Genomic DNA, 20,452 nt, shown 5'->3' with positions numbered 1-20,452 from the left:
AGTTCCACAGTTTCAGTTCTTTCCTTATTGCGAAATATTTACAGAAAGGTGCTAACTTTCAAATCACAATTCAACGAATAGCTGTAGAGCAAATTTCAAAGTTTACAGTTCCACCATTTCAGTTATTTCCTTCTAGCTAATCTAATACACTAGCATCTAAATATATATATACACACACACACACATATATATGTTTATATAAAGTTTCAGTATTCATAATCCTTTGTTAAATCCTATCTTATCTGTTGCTACCCATTCCCCTTGTTTAATGACTTTCTCGATCTTTAGGGGTGTCTAGGCAGTGACTACCCTAACTTGTTCATGTTGAAAGGGGGTGTCAACACTATGGGGAAGGGGGCTTAAGCCACTGTCTTTTGTTGGAAATGGTATGTAAGAGAAGCAGTAGGATACCTAGAAGAACTAGGTGTCATAGAAGTGTAAGTGTAGATAGAGTTTGCGTCCATGTAGTGCCCATAACCCTGAGGTGAAATTTTTTCAAGCTTTTCCACTTCACCCCCTTTTATCTGGCTGCTGTCCTTTCCTCAGACCTGTGTGGGATTCTCTAATATCCACCATCCTGTTGTTATGAAATTTAAAAAGAAGCTCCATACCTAACCTAGTGTAGGTTTTCTGTTCAAAACCTTGAGTTCCAATTTTGTCCATACTCAGTATTTCCCTACTCTCTTCCAATTTATATACTTTCCTTATAATATCTTGGGTGTTCTTCCTCTCCTAACTGACTTTAAGAAATATTAAGACAGGAAGAACCCTAATTTTTCCATCTTTGTAAGCTTCATACTGCTGTATACACAGTGGCAAATATCTGTGTAAATCTAAGGTTGCCAACCAGCAGTCGGTGGTTTAGTTTGACTTACACAGGATTGGTCTGGAGAATGTTTTTGAAAAATATGAATTAATTGCCAACATTTAAGACTCTAAACCTCTCAAATAAAAATCTGGATCTTTGGCTTCTTTTGAAATGTGGGATGATATGGCAACACCAGGTCCACATTCCTACATGGGGACAGTTGACTGAAGCCACACAGCAGCTGTCCCTGTAGATGGTCTGGGCTCTCAGTTTCCCACAGTCCTACATGTGTCCTCTACATGAAAATGAGTCCCAGTTGCCATTATTAACCCACTTGCACTTTATTTTTCTTATAAAAGCACTAAGAGAGAAGGGAAATTTTCTTATATGTGCATTTCTACCGAATTGGATAAACCAAGGCTAGATTGAGAGGGCCGTGTGTGTGTGTGTGTGTGTGTGTTTGTGTGTGTGTGTGTGTTTTTTTTTTTTTTTTAATCATCATTTTATTGAGATATATTCACATACCACGAAGTCATACAAAACAAATTGTACTTTCGATTGTTTACAGTACCATTACATAGTTGTACATTCATCACCTAAATCAATCCCTGACACCTTCATTAGCACACACACAAAAATAACAAGAATAATAATTAGAGTGAAAAAGAGCAATTGAAGTAAAAAAGAACACTAGGTACCTTTGTCTGTTTGTTTGCTTCCCCTACTTTTCTACACATCGATCCATAAACTAGACAAAGTGGAGTTTGGTCCTTATGGCATTCCCAATCCCACTGTCACCCCTCATAAGCTACATTTTTATACAACTGTCTTCGAGATTCATGGGTTCTGGGTTGTAGTTTAATAGTTTCAGGTATCCACCACCAGCTACCCCAATTCTTTAGAACCTAAAAAAGGTTGTCTAAAGTGTGCGTAAGAGTGCCCACCAGAGTGATCTCTCGGCTCGTTTTGGAATCTCTCTGCCACTGAAGCTTATTTCATTTCCTTTCACATCCCCCTTTTGGTCAAGAAGATGTTCTCCATCCCACGATGCCGGGTCTACATTCCTCCCCGGGAGTCATATTCCACGTTGCCAGGGAGATTCACTTCCCTGGGTGTCTGATCCCACGTAGGGGGGAGGGCAGTGATTTCACCTTTCAAGTTGGCTTAGCCAGAGAGAGAGGGCCACATCTGAGCAACAAAGAGGCATTAAGGAGGAGACTCTTAGGCACAAATACAGGGAGGCCTAGCCTCTCCTTTGCAGCAACCGTCTTCCCAAGGGTAAAACTTATGGTAGAGGGCTCAACCCATCAAACCACCAGTCCCCTATGTCTGTGGTCATGTTAGCAACCATGGAGGTGGGGTAGGCGAATACCCCTGCATTCTCCACAGGCTCCTCAAGGGGGCACTACATCGTTTTTTTTTTTTTTTTTTTTTTTCCTTGTTTGTCTTTTTTCTTTTTTTTTTTTTTTTAACTTTCCCTTCTTTTTTCAAATCAACTGTATGAAAAAAAAGTTAAAAGAAAACAAACATACAATAAAAGAACATTTCAAAGAGACCATAGCAAGGGAGTAAGAAAAAGACAACTAACCTAAGATAACTGCTTAACTTCCAACATGTTCCTACTTTACCCCAAGAAAGTTACATACTATAGCAACATTTCAGTGAACTTGTTCCTACTACATCCATCAGAAATTAACAGACCATAGTCATTTCTGGGCATCCCCAGAACGTTAAATAGCTTATCTGTTCTTCTTGGATTATTGTTCCCCCTTCCTTAATTGCTCTCTACTGCTAGTTCCCCTACATTCTACATTATAAACCATTTGTTTTACATTTTTCAAAGTTCACATTAGTGGTAGCATATAATATTTCTCTTTTTGTGCCTGGCTTATTTCGCTCAGCATTATGTCTTCAAGGTTCATCCATGTTGTCATATGTTTCACCAGATCGTTCCTTCTTACTGCCGCGTAGTATTCCATCGTGTGTATATACCACATTTTATTTATCCACTCATCTGTTGATGGACATTTGGGTTGTTTCCATCTCTTGGCAATTGTGAATAATGCTGCTATGAACATTGGCGTGCAGATATCTGTTCGTGTCACTGCTTTCCGATCTTCCGGGTATATCCCGAGAAGTGCAATCGCTGGATCGAATGGTAGCTCTATCTCTAGTTTTCTAAGGAACTGCCAGACTGACTTCCAGAGTGGCTGAACCATTATACAGTCCCACCAACAATGAATAAGAGTTCCAATTTCTCCACATCCCCTCCAGCATTTGTGGTTTCCTGTTTGTTTAATGGCAGCCATTCTAACCGGTGTTAGATGGTATCTCATTGTGGTCTTAATTTGCATCTCTCTAATAGCTAGTGAAGCTGAACATTTTTTCATGTGTTTCTTGGCCATTTGTATTTCCTCTTCAGAGAACTGTCTTTTCATATCTTTTGCCCATTTTATAATTGGGCTGTCTGTACTATTGTCATTGAGTTGTAGGATTTCTTTGTATATGCAAGATATCAGTCTTTTGTCAGATACATGGTTTCCAAAAATTTTTTCCCATTGAGTTGGCTGCCTCTTTACCTTTTTGAGAAATTCCTTTGAGGTGCAGAAACTTCTAAGCTTGAGGAGTTCCCATTTATCTATTTTCTCTTTTGTTGCTTGTGCTTTGGGTGTAAAGTCTAGGAAGTGGCCTCCTAATACAAGGTCTTGAAGATGTTTTCCTACATTATCTTCTAGGAGTTTAATGGTACTTTCTTTTATATTGAGATCTTTGGTCCATTTTGAGTTAATTTTTGTGTAGGGGGTGAGGTAGGGGTCCTCTTTCATTCTTTTGGATATGGATATCCAACTCTCCCAGCCCCATTTGTTGAAAAGACCATTATGGCTCAGTTCGGTGACTTTGGGGGCCTTATCAAAGATCAGTCGGCCATAGATCTGAGGGTCTATCTCTGAATTCTCAATTCGATTCCATTGATCTATATGTCTATCTTTGTGCCAGTACCATGCTGTTTTGGCAACTGTGGCTTTATAATAAGCTTCAAAGTCAGGGAGTGTAAGTCCTCCCACTTCGTTTTTCTTTTTTAAAGTGTCTTTAGCAATTCGAGGCATCTTCCCTTTCCAAATAAATTTGATAACTAGCTTTTCCAAGTCTGCAAAGTAGGTTGTTGGAATTTTGATTGGGATTGCATTGAATCTGTAGATGAGTTTGGGTAGAATTGACATCTTAATGACATTTAGCCTTCCTATCCATGAACATGGAATATTTTTCCATCTTTTAAGGTCCCCTTCTATTTCTTTTAGTAGAGTTATGTAGTTTTCTTTGTATAGGTCTTTTACATCTTTGGTTAAGTTTATTCCTAGGTACTTGATTTTTTTAGTTGCTATTGAAAATGGTATCTTTTTCTTGAGTGTCTCTTCAGTTTGTTCATTTCTAGCATATAGAAACATTACTGACTTATGTGCATTAATCTTGTATCCCGCTACTTTGCTAAATTTGTTTATTAGCTCTAGTAGGTGTATCGTTGATTTCTCAGGGTTTTCTAGATATAAGATCATATCATCTGCAAACAATGACAGTTTTACTTCTTCTTTTCCAATTTGGATGCCTTTTATTTCTTTGTCTTGCCGGATTGCCCTGGCTAGCACTTCCAGCACAATGTTGAATAACAGTGGTGACAGCGGGCATCCTTGTCTTGTTCCTGATCTTAGAGGGAAGGCTTTCAGTCTCTCACCATTGAGTACTATGCTGGCTGTGGGTTTTTTCATATATGCTCTTTATCATGTTGAGGAAGTTTCCTTCAATTCCTACCTTTTGAAGTGTTTTTATCAAAAGGGATGTTGGATTTTGTCAAATGCTTTTTCAGCATCTATTGAGATGATCAATTGATTTTTCCCTTTCGAGTTTTTAATGTGTTGTAATACATTGATTGTTTTTCTTATGTTGAACCATCCTTGCATGCCTGGAATGAACCCCACTTGGTCATGGTGTATGATTTTTTTAATGTGTCTTTGGATTCGATTTGCAAGTATTTTGTTGAGGATTTTTGCATCTATATTCATTAGGGAGATTGGCCGGTAGTTTTCATTTTTTGTAGCATCTTTGCCTGGTTTTGGTATTAGATTGATGTTAGCTTCATAAAATGAGTTAGGTAGTGTTCCATTTTTTTCAATGTTTTGAAAGAGTTTGAGTAAGATTGGTGTCAGTTCTTTCTGGAAAGTTTGGTAGAATTCCCCTGTGAAGCCATCTGGCCCTGGGCATTTATTTGTGGGAAGATTTTTGATGACTGATTGGATCTCTTTGCTTGTGATGGGTTGGTTGAGGTCTTCTGTTTCTTCTCTGGTCAGTCTAGGTTGTTCATATGTTTCCAGGAAATTGACCATTTCTTCTACATTATCCAGTTTGTTGCCATACAGTTGTTCATAATATCCTCTTATAATTTTTTTAATTTCTTCAGGATCTGCAGTTATGTCACCTTTTTCATTCATTATTTTGTTTATATGGGTCTTCTCTCTTTTTGATTTTGTCAGTCTAGCTAGGGGCTTGTCAATCTTGTTGATCTTCTCAAAGAACCAACTTTTGGTGATATTTATCCTTTCTATTGTTTTTTTGTTCTCTATGTCATTTATTTCTGCTTTAATCCTTGTTATTTCTTTTCTTGTACTTGGTTTAGGATTGGTTTGCTGTTCATTTTCTAGCTTCTTCAGTTGATCCATTAGTTCTTTGATTTTGGCTCTTTCTTCCTTTTTAATATATGCGTTTAGTGCTATAAATTTCCCCCTTAGCACTGCTTTTGCTGCATCCCATAGGTTTTGGTATGTTGTGTTCTCATTTTCATTCGTCTCTATATATTTAGCAATTTCTCTTGCTATTTCTTCTTTAACCCACTGATTGTTTAGGAGTGTGTTGTTTAACCTCCAGGTATTTGTGAATTTTCTAAGTCTCTGATGGTTATTGACTTCTAATTGTATTCCATTGTGGTCAGAGAATGTGCTTTGAATAATTTCAATCTTTTTAAATTTATTGAGGCTTGTTTTATGTCCCAGCATATGATCTATTCTGGAGAAAGTTCCGTGAGCACTAGAAAAGTATGTGTATCCTGTTGATTTGGGATGTAATGTCCTGTAGATGTCTGTTAAATCTAATTCATTTATCAGATTGTTTAGGTTTTCAATTTCCTTATTGGTCTTCTGTCTGGTTGATCTATCTATAGGAGAGAGTGATGTGTTGAAGTCTCCCACAATTATTGTGGAAACATCAATTGCTTCCTTTAGTTTTGCCAATGTTTCTCTCATGTATTTTGTGGCACCTTGATTGGGTGCATAGACATTTACGATTGTTATTTCTTCTTGCTGAATTGCCCCTTTTATTAGTATGTAGTGGCCTTCTTTGTCTCTCAAAACATCCCTGCATTTGAAGTCTATTTTATCTGAGATTAATATTGCTACACCTGCTTTCTTTTGGCTGTAGCTTGCATGAAATATTTTTTTCCATCCTTTCACTTTCAGTTTCTTTGTGTCCCTGTGTCTAAGATGAGTCTCTTGTATGCAACATATTGATGGTTCATTTTTTTTGATCCATTCTGCGAATCTATATCTTTTAATTGGGGAGTTTAATCCATTTACATTCAACGTTAAAACCGTGAAGGCATTTCTTGAATCGGCCATCTTATCCTTTGGATTATGTTTGCCATATTTTTCCCTCTCTCTATTAATATCCTTTATTGTACCCATACCGAATCTCTTTAGTACTGAACCTTTCTCCAAGTCTCTCTGTCCTGTCTTTGTTTCTCTGTCTGTAGGGCTCCCTTTAGTATCTCCAGTAGGGCAGGTCTCTTGTTAGCAAATTCTCTCAGCATTTCTTTGTCTGTGAAAAATTTAAGCTCTCCCTCAAATTTGAAGGAGAGCTTTGCTGGATAAAGTATTCTTGGCTGGAAATTCCTCTCACTCAGAATTTTAAATATATCGTGCCACTGCCTTCTCGCCTCCATGGTGGCTGCTGAGTAGTCACTACTTAGTCTTATGCTGTTTCCTTTGTATGTGGTGAATTGCTTTTCTCTTGCTGCTTTCAGAACTTGCTCCTTCTCTTCTATGTTTGACAGTGTGATCAGTATATGTCTCGGAGTGGGTTTTTTTGGATTTATTCTATTTGGAGTTCGCTGAGCATTTATGATTTGTGTATTTATGTTGTTTAGAAGATTTGGGAAGTTTTCCCCAACAATTTCTTTGAATACTCTTCCTAGACCTTTACCCTTTTCTTCCCCTTCTGGGACACCAATGAGTCTTATATTCGGACGTTTCATATTATCTATCATATCCCTGAGGTCCATTTCGAGTTTTTCAATTTTTTTCCCCATTCTTTCTTTTATGTTTTCATTTTCCATTCTGTCATCTTCCAGGTCACTGATTCGTTGTTCAACTTCCTCTAGTCTTGTACTATGAGTGTCCAGAATCTTTTTAATTTGGTCAACAGTTTCTTTAATTTCCATAAGATCATCCATTTTTTTTATTTAGTCTTGCAATGTCTTCTTTATGCTCTTCTAGGGTCTTCTTGATTTCCTTCATATCCCGTACTAGGGTCTCATTGTTCATCTTTAGTTCTTTGAGTAGCTGCTCTAGGTGTGTCTCTTCTGGTCTTTTGATTTGGGTGCTTGGGCTTGGGTTATCCATATCGTCTGGTTTTTTTCATATGCTTTATAATTTTCTGTTGTTTTTGGCCTCGTGGCATTTGCTGACCTTGATAGGGTTCTTTTAGGGTTTGTAGACCAGTTGAAGTCCTTATCTCTAATTTATCAGATCTACAGCTTCGTGGAGTACACTTTCTCTAACTAACCAGCAGGTGGCGTCCACGAGCCACCTGTTCTCCACAAGCCAGATCTCCCCTGCTTAGCCTTTTTGGTGAGTGGGGGAGTGAGTCTTGTGGGGCCCATTTGGTGTCCCAAGCTTGCGTGTGTAGTTGGTGTTGCCTGCCCTGTATGTGGGGCGTGTTTCTGGGCAGTCGGGGAGGGGGGGTGGCCCTAACAATCAAATCTCCCTGATGATCCTAGAGTTTTAAAGCTACTGCAATAGTCTAATCCTTCAGTTCAGTCCTGCCACAGTTTGTCTCTGCCACTGACCCACAAGTCTTTGGTATTGGCGTATGGCTCCTGAGACTTGCAAGTGGGCCCCTCTTCCAGGCTGTGCACCCCGGGTCCTCTGTTGAGGGATGACTGTGCTATGTCGCAGGTGAGTGCCGTCCCCCCAGGGCAGTTCTGGGCTGCTGGGCTGTGTTGGGAGGCTCCCAGTCTGCTCAAATGATGGCTGAATGGGGCTCTGTTAATTCACACTGCTCCCCCTTCCCAGCTCTGGGACATTCAGCTGAGGTTGCAGGGAAGGCTAATGTCCACGCCCAGTTTTGTGGTGTGTGCCTGTTATTTGAAGCACTTCCGTCACACTGGGTTGTCTGGGGCAGCTCTGGGCTATGGGGCTGGCGATGGGCAGGAGTGTTTCCTGTCCACCAGGATGGTGGCTGTGAGCGGACACCCCCCTTTTCTTGGGAAGTTGTGTTGTTTAGTGAATTTTCTCAGCCACTGGATTATTGCCTTTTGTCTCAGAGCTCTCTTAGTTCTGCTCTTGACTTGACGTGCCCAAATTTCAATTCTTTGAAGCTTTCTGTATTGAGCTTCTTAGAGTAATTGTTTTAGAAAAAGCAAAAAGGATTTAAAAAAAAAAAAAATAAACGGCCCTCCTCAGAGATCTAATGGGTTATTGAAATGCTAATAGACAAAGCAACCAGGGCCATTAAGGAAAGGTGCCCAGGGCAGAGAGATCAGCCTTGCTTCGGGATTTGCATATGCGCCTCAAGGCCTGATCTCCGCCCTTCCCCTTTCTGTGTTCACCAGAACTCCAAAAATCCTCTGCTTTTATTTTGGAGTTTTTCGTGTTGTTTTTTTTCTATGCCTGTCTCCTCTCTGCTGGGCTGGCTGCTCTCAGAGTCTCTGGTGTCTGGCCTCAGTCTATCTATGGTTGGAGTTTGAATCAGTAGAATGAGTTTCCGGTAAGAGCAGCCACTGCAATTCTCCCTTCTCCTTCCTGGAGCTGACAGCCCCTCCTCCCCCGGGACTGAGCCTGGCAGGGAGGGGCGCGGGTCCCCTGGCCGCAAAAACTTACAGATTTCGCTGATCTCAGCAGTTCCACGTTTTCATGAGTGTTGTATGAAGTATGCCCAAAGACAGATTGCTCTGTGGTGTCCAGTCCACGCAGTTCCTGGCTTTTTACCTACTTTCCTGGAGGAGTAACTAAAACATACAGCTCACCAGTCTGCCATCTTGCCCCGCCTCCCCCTGTGTGTGTGTTTTAAATTGCTTCTATCTAAACTCACTTTATTCATTTTTTCATTTAATAACGTTTATTGAGTATCTACCACGTACAGGCACTGTTCTAGGTGCTGGGGCAAAAAGGCGAATAGGACAGACAAAGACCCTTGGGAATTTATATTCCAGTTTCCCGGCTGGGCCCTATAGTCATTGTGGTTCTGACTCTCAGTTTATGTCAAAGACAGTATGTCAGCAGAGTTAAAATTTGCAAAGGAATTGAGAAGAAGCCAGTGAACTATCTGATTGAAAGGTAGGGTTGTCTGAGATTATTTGGTAGAGGGGAAGGAATGCCTTCAGAATACAGGAGAGTTAAGGAGTGAGTAGATAGTGAGATGTAGAGATTCGTGATGTTGATTTAAGAAATTTGGACGATATATGGGATGGTAGCAAAATGACGTTGCAAGGTTGGGCAGGTTTTGTCTGTTTGTCGGTATGTTTTTTAATCAGTGAAGATGTGTGTATAATTAAAAGTGGAATTATAATTATAAGTTAAGTGGAAGAATCAGAGAAGGAACTTGCTGGAAGGATATCAAGAGAGTACTCCATACTCCGTGACTGTTTTGGGAAGATAAAAGTGGGTTATGGTTTTTGTATAGAAAGGTCACCAAAATTAACAGGGAAGCTGGAAGTTGGAAGCAAGGTGGAATCATAAGTTATTGCTGGGCATGTGGGGATGTGGAGGGACTGATGTGTAGATTGAAGTTTCTTTCAAAAGGAGTTTGGGAGCAACTAAGTAGTTCAGAACTTCAAATGAGAAGTTAATTTTTTGCTATCACCATTCACCTCTACATGTGTCCACCTTTCAGGTTTACAGCCAATCCCAAATGAGAGGTAGCAAAGAGGAATGGCACTTTCTCTTTGGAACATGTTTTATGAACAACATTTCTTTAAGCAGTGCAGTGATTGCCATTAGTAAAATTTATTTTAATGCCAGTTACTTGCCAGAGAAAATTCTATTTTAGAAGCTTTCTTTTGTTTGATGAAATTCACAAAAACAAATGATTTGCTAATGACTTATTGAAGAGAGAATATAATAGTGTACATGCCTCTCATTGTAATATATCTTCAAGGAAGAAGATAAAACTAGATTGAATGTGTATATATATTCTGTTTAACCAAGTAAGTAAATGAAAACTTTAGGCAAGAATATATTTTTCGTGTTTTTTTTTTCCTAATTTTCCTATCACATATGACTTTGTCTCTAATACAAAGAGGAAAAACAAAATTTCAGAATTCTCCACGACATTTTGGTTGTCAGATTTAGTAGGTAAGTATAGTATTTGAAGTTAGTAGTTACCATTTCAATGTATTTTATTTATATATAACAACTTCTCGCTATGCTTGTCTTTTAGAGTATTTTTACTTACTATTTCTCATGATATTTAAGAAAGAAAAGGAAGATTCCTGCCTTGCAGAGTTTTCACATACAGTGCTGATAAATTATTTTTAATTCAGTTTTATTGAGATATATTCACATATCATACAGTCATCCTTGGTGTACAATCAGCTGTTCACAGTATCATCTATAGTTGTGCATTCATAACCCCAATCTATTTTTTGAACATTTTCCTTATACCAGAAAAAGTAAAAATAAGAATAAAAAATAAAAGTAAAAAAGAACATCCAAACCATCCCCCCCCCACCCTATTTTCATTCAGTTTTTGTCCCCATTTTTCTACTCATCCATCCATACACTGGATAAAGGGAGTGCAATCCACAAGGTTTTCACAATCACATTGTCACCCCTTGTAAGCTACATTGTTATACAATCGTCTTCAAGAGTCAAGGCTACGGGGTTGCAGTTTGATAGTTTCAGGTACTTACTTCTAAGTGCTGGTAAATTTTAAAGTCAACTTGGAGCAATATTTCTCTCCTTATTTTGCAATGAAAGTTTAAATTCAGACATGTCCATTGTGATTTTTGTTGCTGTTGTTTTTTTTTTTTAATCTCTTTGTGGGTCCAGTGAGAAAGGTGATTTGAAAACAGATTGAGGCAGAAGAGCATTTGCATTGTCTTTTGGCTCTCTCTGCTGCCTAGAAATTATGTTTTTTTCTGTAGGAATGAAAAATAAAGCTAAAAGAAAACCTCCTTGTTGTATTTGGCACCAGTCTTAAAATGATACTAAGAAATCTGTATTAGGAATTCATTTGCGAGAGTTTAATATGACAAAACTTTTTTGGAAAATACACATTTGTTTGTTTTCAGTGTACTTTGAAATTCTCTGAACTTCACTCTACTAACAAAACTGAGGAGTGCTATCTATTTCCTTTGTAAATGTCTACTATTTTCCAGGTTTCAGTGAATTCTGGGATTCTTCTTTGTTGGAGCACCTGTTGTGTAAGGGGACATTAGAACATAGTATTGTCTCCTACCCACTCGTTTTCACACACTCCCAAGCTTTAATAACACAATACCAGGATATTTTATACACACACACACACACACACACACACACGGAGAGTGTAAGAATACAAATTATTTATTTAGGCATGGTTGCTTCCATATTTCCATTAGGTAAATTACTATAAAAATACATAATGAATTATAAATCATTGAGACAAATGACTGAGATATTTTATTATATAGAACTTCGTAGCTAGACTTTCTTTCCTTGCCATCTTTATTGTCCCACAAAGACTCTTGGTTTTCTTTCCTCAGCAAGATGTTTCCCAAAGGCCTTCCTGAGGAGTATTCCGTATCAGCCATGTTTCGTGTAAGAAGAAGCACCAAACACGAACGGTGGTTTCTATGGCAGGTTTTAAACCAGCAGAATATGCCGCAGGTAAGGAACCATGGGAGTCGTGCTTACTAGTTTTCCTTTATGTGATTAAGCCAGGTGAGTCTCTGAACTGTGTGTACAAATTTAGGAGCAGATCTAGTATCAGACTACTCTATCTTTTAGGGGATCACCAACAGGGAAATGTAAGTATTCTCATGGTGAGGATGGTCTGGCTGAGATCTGTGGTATGAGAGTCCAGTGGATGACACAGGACTAGCGTTTTGTCTAGAGACCCTCAAACTGCCCTTCTTTTACAAATGCTTCACTGACTAATCCTACCTCAATAATAACTTCTTCACTTCCTATCATCTTTGCTAATATATATTATTTTAAGGTTGATTGTTGTTTCATTTGACAATCCTTGGTAAACTAAGAAGTTAGATGTACAAATTTATTCCTTCAATAAACATTTATTGAACACATGCTATATGATAGGCTGTATGCATAGTGACAAGGAAGAGAGATGGAAAAAACACACTTAGTAATCTCAGGGGGCAGAAATCTAAGGAGATGACATTTAGGAGAAGAACACAATACAGGATAATTATAATACAGTTGACAGGGGCAAGGGTAAGCTAATAGTGAGCTGGAGGCTGTGGAAACAGGGAAAGGATAGCTCAACAAAACTGGGGAATGGGGAGAACAGGAATCTAGGAAGGCTTGTGGAAGAGATGGCATCTGCGCTGAAAGGAGGTACCAGGGCATTCCAAGGAAAGGGAGAATTAACCTCAGAATTGCTTATTGGCACTATACATTTGTGTTAACTTCTCTACATAACAATTAAAATGTTTTTATTTTCACTGTTCTTTTACTCTGATAATACAGTCACCAATTTTATATTAGGAAGATGACATGAACTGAAAGAGTGTCTCCTGTAAGGAATGAATTTCTTTGCAACATGCACATTATCAAAGGTTAAAAAGTAGTTGATCATGTTTCCATTCTAAGTGAAATTATTTTCTTCCTAAATTAGCAACCTTGAATTCTTGAATTGCTCATAAGGAATATATATGGTATGTGTATATATGTGTGTGTGTATATATATATATATATACTCTTAGATATTTTCTGAAGAAAGGAGCATATTATATTCACCAGAACACCCCATATCTAAACCATTTTTGTAGCTGTTCCTCTTATGTTAACAAATTAGCTGAACACAGGTGTCATGTAAAAAATTTTATTAAGTGCCTCATTTATACTAGCATACAGTTTGAGTTTTTATTTGCCTGCTTTAATAATTTTGAACATTGCTTTTAAAACATTTAAAGATAATTTGCATTTTTGCAGGTTTCTATAGTGGTCGATGGTGGAAAGAAGGTGGTTGAATTTATGTTTCGTGCTGCTGAGGGAAAGGTGTTGAGTTACATCTTTAAAAGCCGAGAACTACGCCCTTTGTTTGATCGCCAGTGGCATAAACTTGGCATCAGTATACAGTCTCACGTCATTTCACTCTATATGGATTGTAACTTAATTGAGAGACGACAAACTGGTGAAAAGGATGCTATTGACTTCCATGGAAGGACCGTCATCACTGCACGAGCTTTGGATGGCAAGCCTGTGGACGTGAGTTGTGATGTGATGATGAAAGAGAACTAGTAACATTTCTAAACTTGAAACAAAATATATTATCAAAAACATCTTCCTTTAATTACTGTGTAATGCACTTCCTCCTAGCACTGTTTAAATTAATTTGCCATTGATGTGTAAAGGATAGCTATGTATTTCCAACTGTATTTTCATATGTTATCTATTTTCCCATTATTATCCTCCAACTATATTTTCACCTGTTTTTCTCCAGCCTGTGGGTTCAAAATAATTAGATCGACTTTAAAAATAGGATTATTAAAATTAAAATTATTAAAAATTGAAACATGATACAGAAAGTAAGTTTGCCTTAAGCTCATATGTATTGAATAAAAAGGACTGGAAAAAGATTAACTCTAAATTAAATGATTCCAGATTATCTGGTGTTTTCATTCAAGAACAATAGGCTATTTATTCAGAATAGCAATTGTTTTGCATTACAGACTATTTTTCATAAGCTTATGATAGTTTTTCAGAGTTCTATTTGACTGAAATATAGCTACTAAGTGTATCATTAGGCCATTTGGATGAGAAAAATTGGTTAGGCATAGCTACTAAATGTATCAGAAACTCATTTGGATGAGAAAAATTGGCTAGTAAAGCCTTTACAGTTGACAAAGTCCTTTAAAATGTGTATTTGATCCTGAGATGATATAGATTTATTATTGCTTTCCCTAGAGAATAAGGTCTATAATTTTAAAAAGGTGAGACCTTTCCAGATTTGCTGATTGCAAATTTTATTGTGGATAGAATCATGGAAAAACCCACAAAAAATAATTTGAATGCAGGTCACCAATAGGAAATGCTTCTGATGTTGACACAAATCACTTAACAGTTCAATTTTATTTCAAAAGTACAATTCTATGTAAATAAATATTTTCTAGCTTATTATTTTCTTAAGATTCCTGTGGGGGGAATCATAAAGTATTTTATACATGTGTGTTCTGGTTTGCTAATGCTGCTGGAATGCAAAACACCAAAATGGACTGGCTTTTATAAAAGGGGTTTATTTGGTTACACAGTTACAGTCTTAAGGCCATAAAGTGTCCAGGGTAACACATCAGCAATCGAGTACCTTCACTGGAGGATAGCCAATGGTGTCCGGAAAACCTCTGTTAGCTGGGAAGGCACATGGCTGGCATCTGCTCCAAAGTTCTGGTTTCAAAATGGCTTTCTCTCAGGACGTTCCTCTCTAGGCTGCAGTTCCTCAAAAATGTCACTCTTAGTTGCACTTGGGATATTTGTCCTCTCTCAGCTTCTCCAGAGCAAGAGCTGCTTTCAATGGCCATCTTCAAACTGTCTCTCATCTGCAGCTCCTGTGCTTTCTTCAAAGTGTCCCTCTTAGCTGTAGCTCCTCTTCAAAATGTTCACTCTCAGCTGTACTGAGTTCCCTCTGCCCATCAGCTCATTTATATGGCTCCACTGATCAAGGCCCACCCTAAATGGGTGGGGCCACGTCTCCATGGAAATATCCCATCAGAGTCATCACCCACAGCTGGGTGGGGTGCATCTCCAAAGAAACACTCAAAGAAATCAAATCAAAACTGATAACGTCTGCCCACACAAGATTACATCAAAGATAATGGCGTTTGGGGGACACAATACATTCAAACTGGCACAATGTGTATATAAATATATGTATATATGAATATATATTCAACAAAATATTATTTTAAAATTGTTTTCTCTTAGAGACAGAGAGAAAATTGGTGAGAATATCATAACTAGGGCTCGGTGATGATCAGCAAAATAAGCCAGGCAGAAGTAGCCAACCGTGGAGACAGGACATCATGGCACCATAGAACATGAGCCGGCTTGGAGTCAGACAAATGTAGTTTTTTTTTTTTTTTTTTTTTTTTTTGTAATTTTTATTGGGATTGTTCAGATACCATGCAATTATCCAAAGATCCAAAGTGTACAATCAGTTGCCCCTGGTACCCTCATACAGCTGTGCATCCATCACTGCACTTACTTTTTGTTCAATTTTTAGAACCTTTTCATTACTCCAGACAAGAAATAAAGTGAAAGATGATAAAAAGAAAAGAAAAGGAAACTCGAATCCTCCCATATCCCTAACCAACCCCCCTCAATTGTTGACTCGTACTGTTGGTATAGTACATTTGTTACTGTTAATGAAAGAATGTTGAAATACTACTAATTGTAGTATATAGTTTGCAATAGGTATATATTTCTTCCCCATATACCCCTCTATTATTAACTTCTAGTTGTATTCTCGTACATTTGTTCTGATTCATGGAAGAGTTTTCTAATATTTGTACAGTTAATCATGGACATTGCCCACCATAGGATTCAGTTTTATACATTCCCATCTTTTGACCTCCAACTTTCCTTCCGGTGACATATATGACTCTGAGCTTCCCGTTTCCACCTCATTCACGTGCCATTCGGCACTGTTAAGTTATTCTCACATCTTGCTACCGAAACCTCTGTTCATTTCCAAACATTTAAGTTCATCCTAGTTGAACATTCTGCTCATACTAAGCAACTGCTCCCCATTCTTAAGCCTCATCCTATATCTTGGTACCTTATATTTCATGTCTATGAGTTTACATATTATAATTAGTTCTTATCAGTGAGACCCTGCAATATTTGTCCTTATGTGTCTGGCTTATTTCACTCAGTATATTGCCCTTGAGGTTTTGTCATTTTTCTTTTTAAGATGGTTTTGTTCACACACCATACATTCCATCCTAAGTAAACAATCGATGGTTCTCTGTATGGTCACTTATTTATGTGTTCACCACCTTCAGCACTATCTATATAACGGCATCTACGTTTCTTCCACAAGGCAGGAGGGAGAGTCAAAGAAGGTAGAGAGGCAAAAGAAAGAGGAAAAAAAAATGACAGCTAGGAAGTAGCAAAAGGAAAAGTAACCTTAAATCAAAGTAGAGTAAAGAGTCAGACAATACCACCAATGTCAAGTGTCTAATATGCCTCCCCTATCCCCTCCTCTTATCTGCATTTACCTTGGTATATCACCTTTATTACATTAAAGGAAGCATAATACAATGATTCTGTTAGTTATAGTCTCTAGTTTACGTTGATTGCATCCCTCCCCCAATGCCTCCCCATTTTTAACACCTTGTAGGGTTGACATTTGCTTGTTCTCCCTCGTAAAAGAACATATTTGCACATTTTATCACAATTGTTGAACACTCTAGATTTCACCAAGTTACACAAACCCATTCTTTATCTTTCCTTCTTTCTTCTAGTGTCTCACATGCTCCCAACCTTCCTCTTTCAACCTTATTCATAGTTATCTTTGTTCAGTGTACTTACATTGCTGTGCTACCATCTCCCAAAATTGTGTTCCAAAGCATGCACTCCCGTCTTCTCCTATCACTCTGTAGTGCTCCCTTTAGTATTTCCTGTAGGGTGGGTGTCTTGTTCACAAAGTCTCTCATTGTTTGTTTGTCGGAAAATATTTTGAGCTCTCCCTCATATTTGAAGGACAGCTTTGCTGGATATAGGATTCTTGGTTGGTGGTTTTTCTCTTTCAGTATCTTAAATATATCACACCACTTCCTTCTTGCCTCCATGGTTTCTGCTGAGAGATCTGCACATAGTCTTATTAAGCTTCCTTTGTATGTGATGGATTGCTTTTCTCTTGCTGCTTTCAGGATTCTCTCTTTGTCTTTGACATTTGATAATCTGATTATTAAGTGTCTTGGCGTAGGCCTATTCAGATCTATTCTGTTTGAAGTATGCTGCGCTTCTTGGATCTGTAATTTTATGTCTTTCATAAGAGGTGGGAAATTTCCATTGATTATTTCCTCTGTTATTGCCTCTGCCCCTTTTCCCTTCTCTTCTCCTTCTGGGACACCAATGATATGTACATTCTTGTACTTTGTTTCATCTTTAAGTTCCCGGAGATGTTGCTCATATTTTTTCATTCTTTTCTCCATCTGCTCCTTTGCATGTAGGCTTTCAGGTGTTTTGTTCTCCAGTTCTTGAGTGTTTTCTTCTGCTTCTTGAGATCTGCTGTTGTATGTTTCCATTGTGTCTTTCATCTCTTGTGTTGTGCCTTTCATTTCCATAGATTCTACTAGTTGTTTTTCTGAACTTTCGATTTCTGCCTTATGTATGCCCAGTGTTTTCTTTATAGCCTCTATCTCTTTTGAGAAATCTTCTCTAAACTTTTTGAATTGATTTAGCATTAGTTGTTTAAATTCCTGTATCTCAGTTGAAGTGTACGTTTGTTCCTTTGACTGGGCCATAGCTTCGTTTTTCTTAGTGTAGATTGTAGTTTTCTGTTGTCTAGGCATCTGACCTCCTAGGCCACCCCAATCAGATTTTCCCAGATGAGAACAGGCTCAGGTCACAGAAGGAGGAAATATTCAGTATCTGGTTTCCTTGATGGTTTTTCTTAGAGGATTGATACACCTATGCTTTTCTGCCTGGCAGGTGCACCTGTCAGCCTGTCACTGGCAGGTGTAAGAGGGTGTGGCCTGTGGCTCTCCTCTCCCAGGCATTGGGGTCTGGTTCCAGAAAAGCAGGCAGTAGAGCTGGGCCCCTCCCTTTCCTCTTGGGAAGCTATGCCCCCCTCCTGAGATGTCAGCTGCATATCAATAAGTTCTTTGTTTCTCTGACTCTGCTGATCAAAGTGTTTTGATTTTAAAATGACTGAGACTGTCTTTACTGCAAAGCGCTGTGGGCTGAAAATGGCTGAGGTTTTCTCCACAGAGAGAGAAAGAGACAGAAAAACTCCCAGGTTCACCTGTCAGCCAGAGATAGCACCCGATCCTCTGGGCTCCCCGTCCTGAGACAGATATGTCACCCGACTCTCCCAAGGTCAGTTGTCACCAAAAGCCTCTGTCTGCTTGTTGAGGATTCACTATCTGTATTGAGCAGTTAACATTAAAACCCCAGTTGGAGCTGGGCTGAAAGAGTGCTGCTCTCTAGCACCGGGAGGCTTCCATGAGGGAGGGGCTCTCGGCTCTTGGCTCTCAGCGCGAGTCCGCAGTTTTACTTACAGATTTTATGCTGTGATCTTGGGCATTCCTCCCAATTCAGGTTGGTGGATGATGAGTGGACAGTCACGTTTGTCTCCCCACAGTTATTCTAGGTTATTTACTAGTTTTTTGGTCATTTATGAATTGTTCTGGGGGGGACTAACAGTCTTCCACTCCTCTCTATGCCGCCATCTTAGCTCCTCCTCCAAATGTAGTTTTAAAGCCTAGCTCAGCTACTTGACTTGTGATCTTGGCAAAAGAGTTAATTTATCTGAGACTCAGTATCCTCAGTTATAATAGAGTTGGTAGAGTTACTAGTGATAGTTGTTTAGAGTATGTGCCATAGTGCCTAATATGTCGTTGGTTCTCTTTAGTTCAATTATTAATTTAGAGCCAGATACTGTCTTCAACCCTTACAAGAGTGAGTAAAAGCCTGCTTCTGCTGTCAAAGATCTTGTCGTCTGATAGAAGGATTAAAGTCTACATCACTAAATGGTGGTACACTACTATTATTAATTACAAAAACTACAGCAGTATTAGGCAGATCAGATAGACTAGGGCAGTGGTTTCAGAAATGTTCCTCTAAAGGCAAAAGGAGGAAGTGGGGATTAGCAGGTAGAACGTCTAGCCGTAGATGCAGTGTAGGAAGATAGGAAGTTAACTTCAGGGAATTCTAGCAAGAGTAATTGGGGCACTGCCACAAGGATAGGATTTGGAACTGGTATCTGGTCCCTTATGGGACTGGTGAGAGCAAAGTGGACTGGATTCCAGAGGAACTGGAAAAATCAGAGTATACTGAGTATACTGAGGGGTACAGGGGTAACAAGAAGAGCCCAATTAGTGCAAGAGTGGGATCCAGGCATGGAGCTCAACCTCTACAGGTTGAGTGTTCTGTGTTCTTTGTCTGATTAACTTCCTACCAAGCTAAAAATGATTCTAGACCTTGAGATTGAAGAATATCAGGCATGTTCCATAAAAAAAGACCTAATATGAAAATTAAAGCATTAAAATGATTCCATAATTTAATGTGGAATCCTGGTTCATTTAAGGATAACTGTAAAGGAAAATCAAAATAATGTAGTTTTTGTTTTTTTTTAAATGTGATAGTCACTTGAAATTTAAAGAAACAAGAAAAATACATATTTTATTTTTGAAAAATCATTAGTCCTACTAAAACTTTAGGTGGATTAATTTTTCATCATCTCCATATAAGCACTGTGACTAAGAAGATCTGTTGTAATGTCAAAGTGTTCTACAACAGGAATGTATGTTATTGAAAAAACAATGTTCTGATGATTTTTATTTTACATATACTATCTGTATGCTTTTGTGAGAGATAGGTGATAAAATTGAGGTCAAGGATTTTTTTTAACAAATCAATCTTCAGTGTGGCAAGGATCAGTACACAGTTAGTTCTAAACCTTCTCCTAAAGCACTGTGTCAGTGAAGGATTCTAAAGTAACTAATGAAAAAGGAAAGCAAGATTGAACTATGCCAGTTGTAGTTTCAGTGTCATCAGTACTTGTGTTCCAGTCTTTTGAAAATTAATTATCTTTAGTTCAGTAAAATCATACATATGCAGGGCTAATACCGTAGACAGTACATAGTAGGATTTCAGTATTTAATGGCTATTTAGATAATGATGATAAATGAAAAGTTTTATTAAGAAGAATATTAATGAATTAGAACCCCCATTCTTCATGCTTTATAATTGATGTTACTGCTGTTGATATTTCGTTAGATTATATAAGATAGTATATTTAAATTTTATGAATAAAAACTATTAATAACCTTGCAGAAAGTTATAGAAAAAAAGTCATTGTTTTGTCTAGTCTCAGAGTTTTAGATTGGCTGCAAATATTAGTCTGCTCAGAAATATACAGATTTATGAAGTTCTGAAATCTTTCTATGAGCTGAACTGATTTTGTTCAACTCTGCATAGAGTAGAAGTTACA

The 20,452-nt window shown here is 38.2% G+C and overlaps 1 protein-coding gene across 1 annotated transcript in view; it reads left to right on the top strand.

The window, feature by feature from the left end:
- COL19A1 (collagen type XIX alpha 1 chain) overlaps positions 1 to 20,452 on the top strand; it is a 341,781-nt gene that overhangs the window by 48,682 nt on the left and 272,647 nt on the right. The window contains exons 5-6 of the mRNA XM_037844663.1: positions 11,817 to 11,940; positions 13,228 to 13,503. Coding sequence (XP_037700591.1) covers positions 11,817 to 11,940; positions 13,228 to 13,503 — 400 coding nt within the window. The remainder of the gene's footprint in view (positions 1 to 11,816; positions 11,941 to 13,227; positions 13,504 to 20,452) is intronic.

This window comes from Choloepus didactylus, chromosome 7 (assembly GCF_015220235.1).
Source record: "Choloepus didactylus isolate mChoDid1 chromosome 7, mChoDid1.pri, whole genome shotgun sequence".
Taxonomy (NCBI): Eukaryota; Metazoa; Chordata; class Mammalia; order Pilosa; family Megalonychidae; genus Choloepus; species Choloepus didactylus.
This window is presented reverse-complemented; position numbering and strand designations above follow the sequence as displayed.